We start from the raw sequence: 17,387 nt of genomic DNA, 5'->3' as shown, positions 1-17,387 counted from the left end.
TGGCGGGAGACGGAAGGCGGGGGCTTAGCAGGCTTTATATGAGGCATCCCGGCCAAAGCAGCTGGGCTGACCAGTGTGGCCTCCCCGCACTGCGACGCCTGCATCTGACATCGTGCGAACGACCTTCCTTTAGCGATCGCGTGCCACAGCCGTCCTCGCCCTCGTCGCCCTCGTCCTTTGTCCTGAGCGGCCACAACGGCCACTCCCAGCCTCGCGACCGTGCAGCCCACAAAGGCCCGGGCGTCGCCAGGGAGCAGGGGCCTCCGCCTCCAGTCCGAGTGGCGAGTGGCGAGTGGCGAGTGGCGGCCATGGCGCCCCCCATCTAATCTAATCGTTCTCCCTCCACGCTGCTCCCCCCAGGCCTGCTCGAGGCCGCCTTGCTCTCGCCCCACGAGGCCCCCCGCCCTCCACTGACGGAAATCTCTCGTAAATGGCTTGCCCACCGAGTCGCCTGCCACCCCGCCACGGCTCCCACTCCTGCTCACTGCACACTTCTCCTGGATCCGATAACGCAGTTTCAAGGCCATCATGTGCGCATTCTTCTGCACGCCGCCTACTATCTGCCCTCATCGCGAACGGCTCCTGGTCCGTCCTCCGGCGGCAGCCACTCCTGCTCTTCCTCCGGATCTAGCGCCCTGTATCTCGTCCTTCCTGACGTCCTCACGTACGTACCAACTCTCGCCTCTGATCCCATTGTTGGCCTGCGGTGGAGACGCATGCTCGTAGGCACCACTGCGCCCCCCATTGGCACACTCCCAGCTTGCATTGTCGAAATTCACCCGCCTCGTGCACCTCAAATATCACCGATAACATTTTATCCAGCATCGATCGCTCGATTACACACTTGGGCCGCCGCTTACAACCACGATGAGTGGCACTCGAGTGGCTCCTCCATTGTGCTTGCTGCCCTGAAACCCCCATGCAATTCGTCCCGTACGCCGCCCGTCTCCGTCATGCTATCGACGCCATCTTTTCTCCTTCTGTCAACCTCGCTCATGCATAATTTGGGGCATTGTCCGCATGCGGGTGCCCATGGTGTTTATGAAGCGAGTCCATCACCACTAAGATACAAAGCATGTATATTACAGGGTAGAATGATCGAAGGTTGCCAAAGGGCGGATACGGCGCCGGCGAACGAATATCGACTCGTCCAGGTTCTCGAAGGTGCAACGCAACCCAGATCTGCGCCCGCACGACAGGAGATCGGCAAACCCGTGGCCTATCGCACGGTGGTGAGTGCGCGGCGAAGATCTCCGCTCTGCGTCCGGCAGCAGACACAGATCGAGGCAATATCGGGGACGGTGCATGGCGTCGGCAGGGGGTGGAGAGATGCATAGTGCATCACGCTGGCCGCGCGCCGAGCAATCGACATCCATAAGGCTGAAATTCTATTATATCATGCCAGGATACGGCTTCACTTGGAGAGAGTGTGTGTGCACTCAAGACGTCAGCCATGATATGCCACTGAGACTGCACGTCAGTTGCCAGAATGTCCTGTGGGATTCAGAACGCACCCGTGAACAAGGTTGAGAGGATATAGGCTATACAGTCGATGTAGCCTCAAATCTGCGCCGGATCGCATGCAAGCTAATAGAAGGGGGTCACAGCGCGTGACTTTCGAGGGCACATTTCCTCCTCTCCTCTATCGCATGGTTCCACATGGCCAAGTCGAGGTCCGGAGCTTCTGTCACTAACAGGGCCTTCAGGACGAGATATGGATCAACCTTGGTCGCGCTGGGCGCGTGCAGCGGCAGCGTTGGCAGCGGAAGAGGGTTCTAGGTGACCGTTGCCAGCAGTGGCTCAGGGGACGCGAGTGGCTGGAGTCACTGGAACACCCACCGGCGACTCTTCGATGTAGCCTAGAGCGAGTACGGGCGTGTTGATCTCTTGCAACCATGGTGCGGACTTGAAAGGGCTGAGGCAGAGCGATATATCGACGAATAGCGCAGCGTCGCCGTCGGCGAGGAGCAGCAGACTTGCTTCTGTGTTGTGTGCGAGTACCCTGCGATGCCGTGTCAGTCAGATGGGGTACTGGAGATAATCTACGGACCTTCCAGCTACCCGCACTTTTCGAGAAGTCATCTCTTGGGAGACAGAGGCTATCGTGATGGGGGTAGCGGTCTGGAGCTTTTGAGCCATCGCTCGTGTGTAGCCGGGGAAGAGGACGGGTAGGTGTAGTGACTAGTCGGTCCGAAGAAGTCGAATACGTGGTTGCGGGACAACAGCCCAAACGGACCACAGTAGACTGGGGATAGAGTTTGAGTCCAACCAATCAGCGCTCCAGTATGGGCGTCTATAATGTGATCTCGGAGATCCATAATCTCTCCACAGAGTGCTCGAGTCTACTCGACCGCACCATTATCAACTTGCAACCTACCTTTCTATCGGCCGCGGGCGCTGCGCAACGCGCAGTGAGTGGGTACGCGCCCTCAGAATTGAACCTAGCCAGCGGTGTATTGACATCCCGTCAACTGGCGGAATCAGTAGCAAGTCTTACTAAGGACGATTTGGGACCGAGAACACCCAGAACTGGTACGCACAGCTACCTGGCCTCGCAGACTCCTAAACAAGTCGTCAAAGGCTTCGTACCCAGCTCGAGTCTGGCGATATGCATTCCAAACGGTCCCTATCACCCGCTCCACTCCCACCACCCAAACGGGCGCACACCACATCCAACCCCGAGCAGCCGCAAGCGTCCTTCTCTGCCCACGCTCTTCAGTCGACGTTCGACACCCTGCTCTATGACGAGATCGTGCTCGTCATCTTCTCTCATCTCTCCTGGGCAGACCTCTGCGCCGTCCAGCCGACGAACAGACACTGGTCGCGGCTGTCGCTCGACAATCAGGTACATATCCCTCACGCGCATCTCCGTTGGTCATGCGGACGTTAAACACCTGCCGATAGTTATGGAAGGACTTGTACCTCCGTGAGTACGGTCGGCCACGGCTGCGCGGGGTAAGAGGCTTCATTGGTCGTGCTGATGGGCGGGAGGTGCGGCCCCTGCCTGGAAGGGCCAAGTCGGACGATGTGAAGGACTGGAAGTGGATGTTCCGGATCAGCTCCAACTGGCGCACTGGTAAGTTGAGATTTTGGGGCTGGAGGTGCTTCTGATTGAAGAGCTTTTGTCCAGGACGCTGTTCAGTGAAATCTTTGAGCGAGGGCATAGAGCTACCGTTGTCGACAGCACCTTCGCAGCAACCTCCAGACTTGGGAGGCGGCCAACAGGAGACGTTCTTGATGATTTCCGGGAACATGACTATCACTGCGTCTTCTCGCGCGTCGACTTGTCCGATCGTCTCGCTCACAACGCCCTCACATGGGACATTCACCATGCGCTGCCAGTCAAATCGCTTAGGTAGCACACGCATAACTTCTCTCGCCCTCGATCAGTCTCCGCCCTCTTCTCACACTATACGACTCGCAGCGTGTCTAGCCACGGGTGAAATAGCGGTATTTTCCCTCGACCACCGCACGCCCTCGCTGTCATTCCGACAGCTCACATACGTGCCTGTGACCCAGAATTCACGTACATCGCCCATCATCCAAGCCGTATACCACCATCCGCTCCTCGTCACGCTCTCGCAGGCGTTCCATCTCTCGCTATATGACCTGTCCGACAACAACGTGGCCCACACACAAACGCTCACGTCCTTCACCTCGCACCCACCCAGCTCGCTCGTGCTGTCTTCTCCCTCGCCCTCCTCGTACAAGCTCGTGCTCGCGTACGCGATCCCCGTCTACCCCTCACACTGGAGCGTGGGCGCGACAGAACTGCTCATTTCCACCCGCGCGCCCACCCGCATGGCAGTCACGACCACGCGCACGACGCGGGCGATCGACGTGCCGCAGGGGTGGATCGACGAGCACAAGCTCCGCCTGATGCGCGAGCAGTGGGCGCGCAAGGTCGCGCGCGTCGCGGACACGCAGACGGACGGAAAGTGGGTCGTCCTCGCGCCCGGAGACCCGCTACTCCCGCCGCCCCCCGCCGACGCGCCCTCCTCACCTTCCCCCTCGCCTTCGCCATCCCCCTCCGCGTCGCCGGTCCCCCGGTCCGCGTCGAGCCCGCGGAGCCGCTCGTCCACCTACGCCTCGTCCAGCTTGCACTCTGCCAGCGCGCTGCAGCTGTACCGCCTGCACCTCCCCGCGTCCGCGGCGTCCAGCTCCCTGCCGAAGCTGACGTTCGTGCGCAGCCTCCACGGCCAGATTGGCCCGGTCTCCGCGCTGTCGCTCGCGGACGGGCGCTGTGTCAGCCTCGGGGTGAACGGCAGCATATGGGTGTGGGATCTCGAGGGCGGGACGGGCGCCGAGGTCTCTGCTGGGTTTGCGGAGGGCGAGGAGGACGTCGGTGATGATCGTGCCCTGGGGGCGGCGCTGGCGGTGAAGGGGAACGCTGTGTTTGATGAGCGGAGGATTATCACGGCGGATGCTGCGGGTGTGCGGGTGTGGAGATTCGATATTTGAACTGTAGAGGCTCTTAGATTTTCGCTGAATTTTATCGTTTACTTTTATATTGTACCCCAATTTTCTCAGCCGAATTGATTTATACATGGGGCTCTCTACATGCTGTGTGTGAGTCGACCAATCGCATGTTTTCCAGGCCAGCCACAGGAATGGGAAATGACTCCCAAAGCAGCAAGTCGTATGAATGGGAGTGAAAATGCTTCTGCGCGAATGTTATGCATCCTTCGTTCTTTCTGAGCTGCTAAATCTGGACAGAAGTGAAGCGCTCGACGAGCGGTGGGACTTGTGGCGGCAATGAATCACTTTCCAAGTCATGAACGCTACAGCACCATCTCGTGGTCCGGCACCTCTTGCGCGGAGCCTACACACTACTCTCAAAAACCACAAGGGACCGGTGCATGTGGTCCGATACGCGAAAGGCACCGCGAAATATGTCCTTACGGGTGGGCAGGACCGGACGGTTCGACTGTGGAATCCGGACTTGGGGACGGAGATAAAGACGTTTGCTGCACACGGCTACGAGGTGCTTTCTGTGAGCGTGTAAGTCGTCTTAGGAGCCGAATGCAACGCGAACTGTGTTGAGAGATTTCCGTTGTAGGTCGCACGACAATGGCAAGCTTGCGTCCTCGGGGGGAGACCGCTCCGTGTTTCTGTGGGACGTTATGTCGGGAACGACAATCCGGAGGATCGCGGGACATATGGGGAAGATATTTGTTGTTGAGTTCAACGAAGATGCCAGCGTCTTGGCCAGTGGTACGTCCCCGAGCGCAACTGCGGCGCGACACTCTAAACAGACCCTCAGCATAGGCTCCTATGATTCTACCGTGAGACTCTGGGACCTCCGGTAAGTCTCTATCTGAATCTTGTCCTCCGGCTTGGATCACTGACTGTTTTTACAAAGCTCTCCAAACCGTCAAGCCATCCAAGTCCTCGACGATGCTCGAGATTCTGTCCAGACCCTACATGTAGGGCCGACATATGTCCTTACGGGTTCGGTGGATGGGCACGTCAGAACCTATGATCTTCGTATGGGCGAACTTCGCTCCGACTTGATAGGCCGTATGTGGCGGACGCTCCTTCAGTGACAAGCGTCTCACTGCAGCTCACCACACGTAGATCCTGTCACATCCGTTGTGCCTTCAAAAGACGGCCAGACGTATCTCGTCACGACGCTTGACTCTCACGTCCGCCTGATGGACATGTCGACAGGTAAGATGTTGAACGACTTTACAGGCCATTCGATTGCATCATATCGTTCTCGTGCGTGCTTCGGCCACGCTGAAGCTAGTGTCGTCTGTGGCGACGAAAAGGGCATGGTGTGGGCTTGGGACCTGCTCGATGTGCGTTTTCCCCTGAATGTCTTCACACCTCCGTTCTGACCGCTGTGCTATGATGGTGTAGGCTGCGCCGCTCCAGCCCAATCCTCCACCAAGAGTCCATGACAAAGTGATAACGTGGGTCGAGCACCATCCGACTGAAGCAGATGAGATGGTGACCGCAAGCGCGGATGGGACGGTGAAAGTATGGCGGAATGCTCGTTGAGTGTTTGTGATGAATAGATGTCGTTCTATCATAGTTTCGCCTCTCGGTACGGGAATGCAGTATTAACGATGTACACTATCACGCTTGTGTATTCGTGTCAGCTTGAGCTGTCGTGACGATTGAACACATGAAAGAGCTCTTCCTACTACCGTGACGCTCTGGAGATCGTAGATGTCGCATAACTTACCCGTTGTCTGTCTGTATGAATAGTACAAGCTGATTGAGTAACTTGCAATTGAAAGTGGAACTTAGAAGATTCTATTTTGGGCTAACGCGTGACGACATACCATGTGACCGCGCCAGATATCTAAAGTCGGGAAATCCCGACCGACAGAGGCCTCGCTTTTCTTGAACTATTGGTTATGTATAGGGTGGCGGGTTATTCTTAGTTTCTCTCTAGCACGACGATAGGGACGAAATTCGCAGAGCGTAATTTTTTTCCTCTTATCCAGCCTATAGGCTACACTGACCGGCATTACTTTGACAGCATATACAATTCATAGCCTGAGCGCGACAAATTCTCGACAATGATACCCATCCCGGTAGAACTTCTGGACCATATAGCGAGCTACTTGTGGTACGACTCATCATCGCTACTGGCGATTTCACTTTGCTCTCAGTCTTGGCGTTCAGCGTGCCGGCCTTATGTATTCCGTAGAATTACCATCAACACGGAGTGCAGACACCAGGAGCTACTCGGGTTGATAGAAGATACTCCTGCAATTGCGCATTGGGTCCGGGAGTTGCGCATCAGGGAGTCGTTGCCTGGGGAAGCAGATTTAGCATGGGTTCCCTCTATTGCCATCTCGATGGCGAAGAACCTCAAGAAGGTCTACTCTCTGGAGTTCGTTGACTTGTATGTCCCACTCGAAAAGATGAAGAAATATGCCAGCACGGAGCTCTTCTTGAGCATGCCGTCCTTCAAGGCCGTAACGCGTCTCAGCTTTGTTCGATGTCAATTCCATAGGTCCTTCATCTTCTCCCTCATAGCTCTCCTTGTCTCTTCCCTTCCTAATATCCATGATCTACACTACCACGACATCTCATGTGTGACCGCTCACTATCATATACCTATGGAAACAGATGCAATCGACGCTGGCATGCATTCATATCTCGCCCATATACCTGCGGTTCACTTTCACACATATGACAGCGGCATTCCGTTTCCGTGGCTTCCGAATTGGTTCATGAGCACGCAAGCACCAGGATGTCGAAGCTACTCCTTTCACACCTCGCGGGTGTCCGATTTGCCCAAGATAGGTCGTGTCATACAGGGACTCGGTGGGGCTCTACATCAAGTCGAGTTGCGGTTTATCAATTCGAACAAATGGAGACGGGATCACGGGTCCAACAGTATGTTCGGCTTCATCGTTTCTGTTAATGTGCTCCTCACTGTATCTCCAGTTATCCTTCACTCGATCAGTTTTTCCAAAAACCCACAGTTGCACAGCATTAACCTGCACGATCCAAGTCATCCTGTCGTTGTTCCGCTCCTCGCTAGCATTGCATCGCCGAGCGTGCTAGAGCTCAAGTTTTCGATCGCATTCGAGAATACGTGTAAATTTAGGAAGAAAAAAGTATATGACAACCTGGAGGCCATCCTGCTCAGCCCTCGCTACGCCAACCTCCTCAACGTTTATTTTGTCTACACAGGCTCGCTGAGACTCGCTGTAGTCTCCGGGAAAGTGCATCACATCTTCAATTCCTTGTCACGTCGAGTACATTTGCATGTCTTGGCAGCGGAGCCATCACAGGTAAATCCTATGGCAATCTATCCGTCGTATCGAATATTCATGCATTTCGTCTCGCAGGACCCTTGTACTTGAGCAGGAGATATAGCGTTCAAGAAATAGTGTCGTTATGCCAGCCGGAGGCGCTTCAAGTCAGCAATGGCCCGGTTGTCCCCGATAAGCGTATTTGGCATCCACCAATTTCCTATCGTTTTGTAGTACAAAGGCCAATCGGCCTCGCCCAGGATTTCGTACCTCAGGAGTCCGGAGAACATAAGTTGAGGATCTCTGAATCTATCAGAGCAGTTTTCGGTCCACAACTGTATAAATCTGGAGTCACACGAGCTCTGTTTTTAGACTTATGGTCAGAATATTATGCATATTCACTGACGTACGTACTTACCGCTACCCATTCCGCACTCGAATCTTGTCCACAATCTGAGTAATAGACGATTCCGGTAACTGCCGGGGCATGTATCTCGGTTAAGGATCTCAGCCACAGCTGCGTTCGTCGGAGTTTGTTTGGAACTGAGGTACTGGCAAACTCTATTTTTCAAGATACACACAACACCGTCAAGCGTCGGCGCCGTCAAGACTCCAAGACTATCCGCAACAATGGCCTCCCGCCCCACCGTTAACGTGCGCTCGACCTCTGGGGGTATGTATTACGTTGCATTCATGAAATATTCACGGTCTGATCTCTCTTACAGAGGCATCGAGCTCCCTTCCCTTGCCTGCGGTCCTTACCGCACCCATTAGGCTTGATGTTGTTCAGCAAGTCCACAGTAAGTATTTCCCGGAGAAGCTGAGGGATCACTCTAAATGTCACTGCAGAGAGTATCGCAAAGAACAAGAGGCAGGCGTACGCAGTGAGCGAGAAGGCTGGTCACCAAACTAGTGCTGAGTCGTGGGGTACTGGTCGTGCTGTTGCTCGTATTCCCCGTGTCGGCGGTGGAGGAACCCACCGCTCTGGCCAGGTATGTACTTCCTCTGCCTATTCTCAACACACGCACTGAGCTAGTTCAGGCTGCTTTCGGTAACATGTGCCGTGGTGGTCGCATGTTCGCGCCCACTAAGACCTGGCGGAAGTGGCACGTAAAGGTCAACCAGGGCCAGCGCCGCTTCGCTGTCGTCTCCGCTCTCGCTGCGTCTGCGCTCCCCTCGCTTGTCCTTGCCCGTGGCCACCGTATTGAGGAGATCGAGGAGGTCCCCCTCGTCGTCGCGTCCGCTGTCGAGTCCTTCGTGAAGACCAAAGAGGCAGTTGCCCTCCTCAAGTCCCTCAAAGCGTATACCGATGTTGTCAAGGTCTCCAACTCACGTAAGCTTCGTGCGGGCAAGGGTAAGCTGCGGAACCGTCGCCACCGCCAGCGCCGCGGCCCGCTCGTTGTGTACAACGAGGACAATGGCATCGTCAAGGCGTTCAGGAATTTGCCTGGTGTTGAGCTCGTGAACGTCAGGAGACTGAACCTGCTCCAGCTCGCCCCCGGTGGTCATCTTGGCCGCTTTGTTATCTGGACCGAGGGTGCCTTTGGGCTCCTGGACGAGGTTTTCGGCACCTTCGATAAGGCAGCAGTTTACAAGAAGAACTTTGTGTTCGTGCATTCCACTCACTTTGAATTCGGGGTGCTCATGACTATTGATTATGACAGCCTTCCCACCGCGAAGATCAGCAACCCTGACGTCACCCGCTTGATCAACAGCGATGAGATTCAGGCTGTCGTCCGTCCCGCGAACCCCAAGCACCAAAAGCGCCCCTGGACGCAACACAAGAACCCCCTCGTTAACAAGGGTGTTCTCTTCCGCTTGAACCCCTACGCCAAGACCATCCGCAGGCACGAACTCCGTATGTTACGTTTATCTAAGAACCCTGGAAACCTTCTGACCCCATTGCATATAGTCAAGCAAGAGCGCGTGAAGGCACAGAAGGACAAGAAGAAAGCCAAGGCATCCAAAGCTGCCGGCGAGAAGTTCCTGACCACTCTGTTCGCTCCGTGAGCGTGATGGGTTGTGGTATTGAGGAGGGCGCGTGGCCGCTATGCAGATTGGCTGATATGATTACGACCTGTCTACTGTTACCAACACATGTCTTGTATGACATCCATGCTACGCGATTGTTCCATGTGCAACGGACTAAGGTAGCTTTTAAGAGCGCTCTGCACAAAAATCCTTGCGGAGATGATCACTGCATGTGCAGAATTGTTCTGAGATCGAGTGTATTTGTGCGCGATCGCGAAGTTACGGTAAGAGATAATAACCTAGTCAGATGGGAGCTAGCACTAGGTCTCCCTGGATGTCCTGGCTCTGTAATTCTAGTCATCTCTGGGCAATTTGGTAGCCTCCTCCATAGCCTTTCGCCTCCCACCCAACATTAGATCCACGTAGTCAGCACCGCCTAAGACGGGTCCTTCCGCATCATCTTTCCTGCGCTTGCCTACCTTCGCCTTTAATCCTGCCCTTTTCTTTTGTTCTTGAGCGGCGGAGGTGGATACATCGGAAGGTTTAGTTGCAGGACGAGGAGCAGAAGCAGCTGCAGAGGTCGAAGAGGCCGTTTTCTTCTGTTGGGTGCCGCGTACGGTTAAGAATGCATCTGGAATCAGGAAGTCGATGAGACTCACTGCTCGCTTGTGGAGTTTTGCGCTGCGTCCCATGTGGTAGACGACTCTCGAGCTTCGAGCCCTCAGGGTGAAGGTATGTAGATAAGATTAGCGCAGGACGGAATTTATGAGCCAGACGCTCGTCGGCTCAGGCTGCGCTCCCCGCGATTGGCGACGTCCCGGCTATTTAAACTCGACTCAATGCTGGAGGAGGGACCGATGGCTACTCTCATGAACGACCCAATGCGCCTGTACCGCGCGAGGCGCGACGCTGAGCGCAAACGCGTAACGGAGAAATACCTCATCGAAGGATTCATATCTTCTGGTACGTACGGCAGGGTGTACAAGGCAAAGAGCAGGGACAGCGATGGCCGAATACACGCCATAAAGAAGTTCAAGCCTGACAAGGAAGGGGACATCATCACATACACGGGTATAAGCCAGAGTGCTATTAGGGAAATTGCGGTGAGCGCGATCTTCGCCGACGTGTGGCTCATTTGGTGACCCTCACTCAGCTGAATCGCGAAATATCCCATGAGAACGTCGTAGCACTCAAAGAGGTTATCCTCGAGGACAAGTCGATATATATGGTATTCGAGTACGCGGAACACGACTTCCTCGTTCGTACGTTCAATTCGATCCAATCAAAAACTAATCTGACTGTCTTTGCGGTTTGGAGTAGCAAGTAATCCACCATCACTCTCAGACACTTCGCACAGGAATAACCTTGCCCGTACTCAAATCTCTAACCTATCAGCTGCTCAACGGCCTCCTCTACCTCCACACTGTGCACATCATTCACCGCGACCTGAAGCCTGCAAATATCCTCATCACCGCATCTGGGGTCGTCAAGATTGGTGACCTTGGCCTAGCACGTTTGACTCATCAACCACTTCAGCCACTTTTCGCGGGAGACAAAGTTGTGGTGACCATTTGGTACCGCGCCCCAGAGCTTTTACTCGGTGCGAAGCACTACAACAAGGCGGTTGATGTGTGGGCGGTAGGGTGCGTGATGGCGGAGCTCGCGAGTCTGCGTCCCATATTCAAGGGCGAAGAAGCGAAGCTAGATTCCAAGAAAAACGTGCCATTCCAAAAGGACCAGCTCCTCAAGATCTTCGAGGTGTTGGGCACACCTGATGGTTAGCGCAATTGCATAGCGCCTAATAATGCGTTTCTCAAAAGCGTTATATTGTAGAACGAGAATGGCCTGGCGTGAAGACTCTTCCGGAGTACCAGAACATGAAACGGCTAGACGTGTGAGTATTCCATCATTGGCCCACACACACATTGACAAGAATGAACAGGTACAAGAACCACTTATTAGACTGGTTCCAGTCTCGAACTCGCTCCACCGAAGGCTACGAGCTGCTCCGTCTTCTCTTCGCCTACGATCCCGACAATCGCCTAACAGCGAAAGAAGCGCTGCAGAACAAATGGTTCCACGAAGACCCAAAGCCGACCGCCAAGTACGTATACATTCATAACGCCCACCCAATGATTTCCCCACTGAGCTGAAATGCCTCATATCATAGCGCGTTCCAATCACTCCCTCCGCATCAAATTCCGCCACAACGGCGCATCTCGCACGACGACGCGCCGTCCATGATCCCGCTCCCAGCGGCGTCGCAGTCGCAGGCACAGTCACAAGTACAGGCCCAGATCGCACAGGTACAGGCGCAGGCGCAGGCACATCTATCGGCGCAGCTCTCGCACTCACACTCAGGGAAGCCGGGTAGTGCAGCAAGCTTTGCAAGTCTCAGCGGGGGTGCTACTGGTATCGGGAGTGGACACGCAAGGAAGAAGGCCCGAATCGGATGAAGGGCTGGAGCCCTTGACAGTGCTGGTATGTATTTGAGGTTTGTAGCTCTACTCGTTTTCAATCAGGTTTTGCTTTTACATTCCGGATTTTTTTGATGACTACAATCGCTGTGAGATACAAGTTTTGTATGTATTGCTAGCATTTCTATGAGCGGACACTATTGATTGCACAAGATTATAATACACTGGGTACATCGCTACAATTTAGAGTCCATTTAACCAATAACTCCGGCCAAAGTTATCATAGACTATGACGGATTCCAAGCCGAGATTATCTCGTCGAGAGACCGTACAGACCACCCCGACCCCATGACGGTCGTCATCTGGGTGCCTGTAGCATGCAAGACCTCTCTAATGCCTTGGTCCAGCACCGTCGCATTGAGTGTGCCATTCGGAGGAGGTGCACTCAGACATTGCTGGTGCGCATGGTGAGCCAACGACTTCAAAATTACAAGAATAGGCGCAGCTGGAACGCTATTCCGTTGGAGATACCACGACAGGGCACGGTGATACTTATATTCCTCCGAGTCAACGGGAGGCATTGGTAAGGTTTCGCCTCGAACATAGTGTCGTAGTAAAGTTTTGAAAGCGTCGGTGTCGCGGATGTCGTCTAACTGACGATCCAACGCTAACTGGGCACCCGAAAGAGTACTTTCTCGAATCAGCGGCGGCCGAGGATTATTTTCGCTTCGTCCACTGAATCGTCGATCGTAAATCCTGCTGTAGAAATCCGTAGCAAACCGGAGGTCCTGGGAGCGCAGGTTGAAGTATCGTGAATCGGGCGACATGGTGCGGTAGCGATACAAGGTGAGGTGCGTCTGTATTGTTTGCGACTTGTCCTGCAGGATGCTGTCCAGAAGACTGGCATGACAATATGCTTGCAGCTGCTTCTCTTCCGGTGTCTCGCCATCATCACGACAGAAGCGATCCGCAAAGGCCAAAAACAGAACGTCGTTCGAAAATGACGAAATAAAATGGTGTAATTCGCCATATGAATGTGATTCTGTGCTGCTCGGCTGGGGGAAGTCGAGTGTCGCCGCATCGCCGGTGGAGGAGCCAGACCGAACAAATAAACTACGGCTGCCTTTCGGGTCTTCTCTATAGCTCAAGAATGCAGTGCGACGCTTCACAAAGAGCGTCTGACTCCGTAACAGCGTTTCCTTATGGCGAGGATAGTTCGCAATATCTAGATAGAATGGCCAATACCGGGGAGTATCCACACGAATTGAGAGCAGTTTGTCAAGGTCAGGTATCAAGGTTGGTGAAATGAGCTGCGTCGTGCCAACCTCTTTGCCTTCTTTAACCTTGATCTTGATGGGCAGATAGACGACCTCTTTTGTGTCCACATCGCGAGGGATTAAACATCGAGGTTCCACCGCTAAAACCCATAAATGTCGGAGCGCTTGCAGGTAGCTCTTGTTGTCGGAAGATACATGCACAAATCGGGGAAAGAAAGCAGCTAACATGCATGCAATGGCGGCATCTGAGGTACCGAGAGTAAAACGGCCTCCACCCAAGAACAATAAGCCGAGAGACATGTGAGTTGCTACGTGGGTTCCGTAGCGGATTGGTTGATTATACATCCCGTATGCATAACGAAGCCTTCTGAGGCAGTTTATCTCGCCGGTACCAGCCATTACCATGTTGAGAGCAATTGAAATGAGGTTCAGTCCATCCCGGATTGCTGCACGCTTGATTCTATGGTCAAATGCAGGACCTGAAGAGGAAAAATGAGTGGCATCAGAGATAGAGAAATTATCTAAGACTTACTATTTGTGTATGCCATCTGACTAAACATGTCATAGTGCTGGATGATCAACAAGTATGCTTCTTCTCTTGCCGTCCCGGCATATTTCAGAGCGACTGCGAAGCAAAGACCTGCAAGGAGATTGTAGTACGCTAGTTCATATGCATCATCTTCCTGCTTGCCTCGGAACCTTGCCGAAACCGCTGACAGGATGGACTGAGGAATCTGGGATGTCAGCCATTCCTTTGATGGTGTGATCTTGTCCCACATTATTAGAGCCTTAGCTAGCACACGTAGAAGCAAGAAGCTCGGCTGTACACTATTTAGGGCAAGAAGAGTATCAGGGATAGTGAGGATATCCGCAACGTCCTGTCTGCCTGTTCTAAGGTATATCAAGCCCAGAGTGATCGTCGCGGCTGGAGATGTCAAATTGATGTCAAACGTTGGGCGTGCCTGCTTGCCATCCATCACGGTGTGACCTTCGCCATGAATAAGGATACGTAGTCGTGAAAGGAATGCCAGATCAGCAGGTATTGAAGAGCCTTTACCGAGCATCACCATACCGCATGCGAGCGCAGCCGAGAGTGTGTAGGCTTCGCGATACTCGTTGCTCACATCGGGCTGGTATAGATCCTTGCGGCTAATTTGACTCAAACAGACCTCAGCCATGCGCCTGTTCTTGGTGCCCATGTAGAGAAGGCCGATGCCCATCAGACCAGCCGCTTGGGTGATCAAAGGAACGTTCAAATCAACTGTTGGGGTCGGTAACAAGGCGGGCGTATGCACAGCGAGTAGCTTTGTAACATGACGATTACTGGTTCCGGCATTGGCTGCTGAGAGTCCTAGAAGAACACCGATAGAGGTCATGTCGTGTTTTGGTGTCAAATATCCGAACGTATGCCATGTCAGCATTTCACGTAGATGCCCAGTAAGGCCTAGGGCGAACAAGAAACCGGCGTGCTCGGGGGTAAGTTCTGACGGCTTATTGAACTTGATCCAAGTACTTTCTACAGCATTAGACTCTGACGAGATTCGTAGTCCAGCGGCAACCCCATTGTGGAATTCGCCCCAGTTTGTGCATTCCAGTGGAATCTTGCCAGACTCCGGTGTTATCAACGCATTGAGTGGCTGAAGGCGAACCGTATATTCGATCTTGGGTATTGCGTACGCCTCGCGAGTGACCGTGGGTACAGAGCCAAAAGTGAATAACGCTCTGCCCACAGGCAATGCTAGGGTTCTTTCCGCCAACCTCACGACTTGATGCTGCTGTTCTTTGGCTTGATCATGTTCGCTGTAAAATTTCTCAGTCATTACGACCACATCGTCCAATCAATAAGTAATATACAGACCTCAATTCTGGTCTTTCAATCGCCTTAACTGTAGGTATGGTAGATGAGCACAACATACGTGCTACCTCTTCCAAGCGTCTGTCTTGACCAAATCGTATCTGGGTGAAGTCGCCTAAATCCATCTCAACGCCCGAAACTGCACTAAATTCACCAGTGATTGCTTTGCATGTATCGTCAATATGCTGGCGCATCGTTTTCCGAGCCGTTGGTGGCAGCTGACGGCAGGTGAGAACGATGAATCAACAGGTTTCAATAACGAGCTCACGATAAAGTCTTTGATAGATCGATATCCTCGGTTGTTAAGTGGGTCAGCTGGTGCGTCCATGACTTCCGCGAGGTCATTCCGCCCTATGAGATTATATGCAAAAAGAGACCATTCGCCACTAGGAGACAGTTGACACGTTCGACAAGCCTCTCGGAACGGTGCTGCAACCCCTAAAGGTAGCGCCCGGATGACGTCGAGGCCTATATGCGCCTTCACCATGACTTGAAGGGCATTCTCGGCGCGCTTCCGGGTCTCCAGGACTTTGTTATCTGCCAGCGATCTATACACGTTGGTGAGCTGGCGCAAGAGGATCAATGGTTCCCCATTGCCAAATGCAAAGGATGGGGAGATTTTGAATGACTGGGCTATAGGATGGGTATCTAAAGGCGCTATATTCCAGTCCGGGTTATTGATACGGCCATAGAGGATGGCAGACGCATCCGCGGGCCACACAGTAAGGCGATCATCGACGTGTCCAACAACTAAGCAAAAATTGTCAGCAAATAAGATGTATAAGTCCAGAAGATGACTTCACCTGCCCCGTTTGGCGATGGCCAAGCGTCCATAGCATCAGGGCAAAGACGTTTCCAGTAGTCAGCCCACTCCGGGCGGACGAGGATAGCGATCCTGCACAAGACAGGAACAAGCCTGAGTAGCTCCTGTGCCCGATCCGTCATAAGCCGCATATCTTCTGCTACGTTGTGCAGGGCCAGAAGTATTGGACCAAGATAACGGCTCGCCTTCGCCGATGCCTTCAGCACCGGGTTTGATATAGGGTAGGGCGTCGGCAGCTGTAATTTCCGTAGCACAGTATCATCGCGGAAGCGAAAGCAGGATGCTGTTCGTGCCATGGCTTGCCACGAATCGTCAATGCGGGTACGGGGAAGTTGTACTGGCCTAGTGTCCTGGTCTATCCCGAATGTCTCGTATAACGCTGAAGCAAATGCGGAGAAAGATACTTCTGGAGACACATTTAGACCTTTCCGTGACCAATTCACCAAATAGCGGTGATGAAGAACGAAAAAGAGATCGGAGGGTAACGTCAGAGCCAACATCATCAGACACTGGCGAGATGCAAGGTCACGGGGCGTGAGGTCGATTGTCGCGCGGCATCGTGAGCGATCTGCAAACATTATCGTGACCGACGACTCCACCGCTTCATTGACGGCGACAGCCGCCTTACTCGATGAAAGATAAGTCTGGCTTCGTAAAGAGTTGGGATCTACATCCACGTTAGAGCTATCGCGGCCAGTGGTGAGAGTGACGTGCAGAGGTAGCTCATAGAGCCCATGGGTCAGGAGGGCAAGACTTCCATCTACCTTGACAATTAACAGATCTCGGATTACGTCGCGGGTTGCACGGATTGAACAGACTGAACAGGCAGAAAGGCGAGCCTCTACTGTGGCGACCATGTTGTGTTCATGTTTGGCTATTCGGAAAATATGCAAAGTCCGCGTTGCGATAAGGCATACGCCAAGTAGTGAGCGATTTTCTTTACCGTCCCAGCGTTGGTCAAATTGACCAGCAGTGATGACTTTGTAGTTGGTTGCACTGAAGCCAGTGACACGACGTATGAACAGTGAGAACGGAAATCTGGCCGAGGACTACTCACTCGATCTCCGAGATCTCTTCCGTATGCAAACGTTCCATCCAATATGCTGCCTGCATTCTTCCACTGAGGATAGGATCTGCAACGAAGTCACCATCCAAACGCACGCCCAGAGCCATCTTGTCCATGGTGGTACTAACGTCCAACCGACTGAGGGAGTGACGATGCTCCTTCCCGTGAGGAATCCTCTGTAACTCCCCTGCACTTCCGCCATTCACGATGGCGGTCATGGATGCTGGAATAGCGAGGTTGGGCTGCGTGCCATGAAAAGC

General features: G+C 53.5%; 8 protein-coding genes across 8 annotated transcripts; 5 read left to right on the top strand and 3 right to left on the bottom strand.

Moving 5' to 3' along the window:
• Positions 1 to 1,601: 1,601 nt before the first annotated feature.
• Positions 1,602 to 2,139, bottom strand: FIBRA_05467 (uncharacterized protein; the record flags this gene model as incomplete). Its single annotated transcript, XM_012327231.1, has 3 exons — positions 1,602 to 1,775; positions 1,840 to 2,002; positions 2,051 to 2,139. The coding sequence occupies 3 exons, from the start codon at positions 2,137 to 2,139 to the stop codon at positions 1,602 to 1,604; spliced, it is 426 nt and encodes a 141-aa protein (XP_012182621.1).
• A 469-nt stretch (positions 2,140 to 2,608) lies between these two features.
• FIBRA_05466 (uncharacterized protein) lies at positions 2,609 to 4,461 on the top strand (the record flags this gene model as incomplete). The annotated part of the gene is made up of 3 exons (XM_012327230.1): positions 2,609 to 2,845; positions 2,905 to 3,076; positions 3,131 to 4,461. 3 exons carry the CDS (start codon positions 2,609 to 2,611, stop codon positions 4,459 to 4,461), a joined length of 1,740 nt encoding a protein of 579 aa, XP_012182620.1.
• A 313-nt stretch (positions 4,462 to 4,774) lies between these two features.
• On the top strand, positions 4,775 to 6,003 carry FIBRA_05465 (uncharacterized protein; the record flags this gene model as incomplete). The annotated part of the gene is made up of 5 exons (XM_012327229.1): positions 4,775 to 5,001; positions 5,060 to 5,305; positions 5,363 to 5,520; positions 5,578 to 5,801; positions 5,863 to 6,003. The coding sequence occupies 5 exons, from the start codon at positions 4,775 to 4,777 to the stop codon at positions 6,001 to 6,003; spliced, it is 996 nt and encodes a 331-aa protein (XP_012182619.1).
• Positions 6,004 to 6,530: 527 nt separating this feature from the next.
• On the top strand, positions 6,531 to 7,829 carry FIBRA_05464 (uncharacterized protein; the record flags this gene model as incomplete). The annotated part of the gene is made up of 2 exons (XM_012327228.1): positions 6,531 to 7,757; positions 7,815 to 7,829. 2 exons carry the CDS (start codon positions 6,531 to 6,533, stop codon positions 7,827 to 7,829), a joined length of 1,242 nt encoding a protein of 413 aa, XP_012182618.1.
• Positions 7,830 to 8,348: 519 nt separating this feature from the next.
• Positions 8,349 to 9,728, top strand: FIBRA_05463 (uncharacterized protein; the record flags this gene model as incomplete). The annotated part of the gene is made up of 6 exons (XM_012327227.1): positions 8,349 to 8,391; positions 8,444 to 8,518; positions 8,568 to 8,710; positions 8,760 to 9,325; positions 9,383 to 9,576; positions 9,631 to 9,728. The coding sequence occupies 6 exons, from the start codon at positions 8,349 to 8,351 to the stop codon at positions 9,726 to 9,728; spliced, it is 1,119 nt and encodes a 372-aa protein (XP_012182617.1).
• Positions 9,729 to 10,042: 314 nt separating this feature from the next.
• On the bottom strand, positions 10,043 to 10,381 carry FIBRA_05462 (uncharacterized protein; the record flags this gene model as incomplete). Its single annotated transcript, XM_012327226.1, has 1 exon — positions 10,043 to 10,381. The coding sequence occupies one exon, from the start codon at positions 10,379 to 10,381 to the stop codon at positions 10,043 to 10,045; it is 339 nt and encodes a 112-aa protein (XP_012182616.1).
• A 147-nt stretch (positions 10,382 to 10,528) lies between these two features.
• On the top strand, positions 10,529 to 12,145 carry FIBRA_05461 (uncharacterized protein; the record flags this gene model as incomplete). The annotated part of the gene is made up of 6 exons (XM_012327225.1): positions 10,529 to 10,792; positions 10,843 to 10,947; positions 11,010 to 11,466; positions 11,523 to 11,583; positions 11,632 to 11,793; positions 11,860 to 12,145. 6 exons carry the CDS (start codon positions 10,529 to 10,531, stop codon positions 12,143 to 12,145), a joined length of 1,335 nt encoding a protein of 444 aa, XP_012182615.1.
• A 248-nt stretch (positions 12,146 to 12,393) lies between these two features.
• On the bottom strand, positions 12,394 to 17,345 carry FIBRA_05460 (uncharacterized protein; the record flags this gene model as incomplete). Its single annotated transcript, XM_012327224.1, has 7 exons — positions 12,394 to 13,862; positions 13,916 to 15,183; positions 15,242 to 15,269; positions 15,300 to 15,456; positions 15,507 to 15,988; positions 16,042 to 17,057; positions 17,119 to 17,345. The coding sequence occupies 7 exons, from the start codon at positions 17,343 to 17,345 to the stop codon at positions 12,394 to 12,396; spliced, it is 4,647 nt and encodes a 1,548-aa protein (XP_012182614.1).
• Positions 17,346 to 17,387: the final 42 nt, after the last annotated feature.

The sequence above is a fragment of the Fibroporia radiculosa genome (genome assembly GCF_000313525.1).
Source record: "Fibroporia radiculosa TFFH 294 genomic supercontigs, scaffold4512, whole genome shotgun sequence".
NCBI classification, from domain to species: Eukaryota; Fungi; Basidiomycota; class Agaricomycetes; order Polyporales; family Fibroporiaceae; genus Fibroporia; species Fibroporia radiculosa.
Note: the sequence above shows the minus strand (reverse complement) of the source record. Positions and strands in the feature narration are given on the sequence as shown.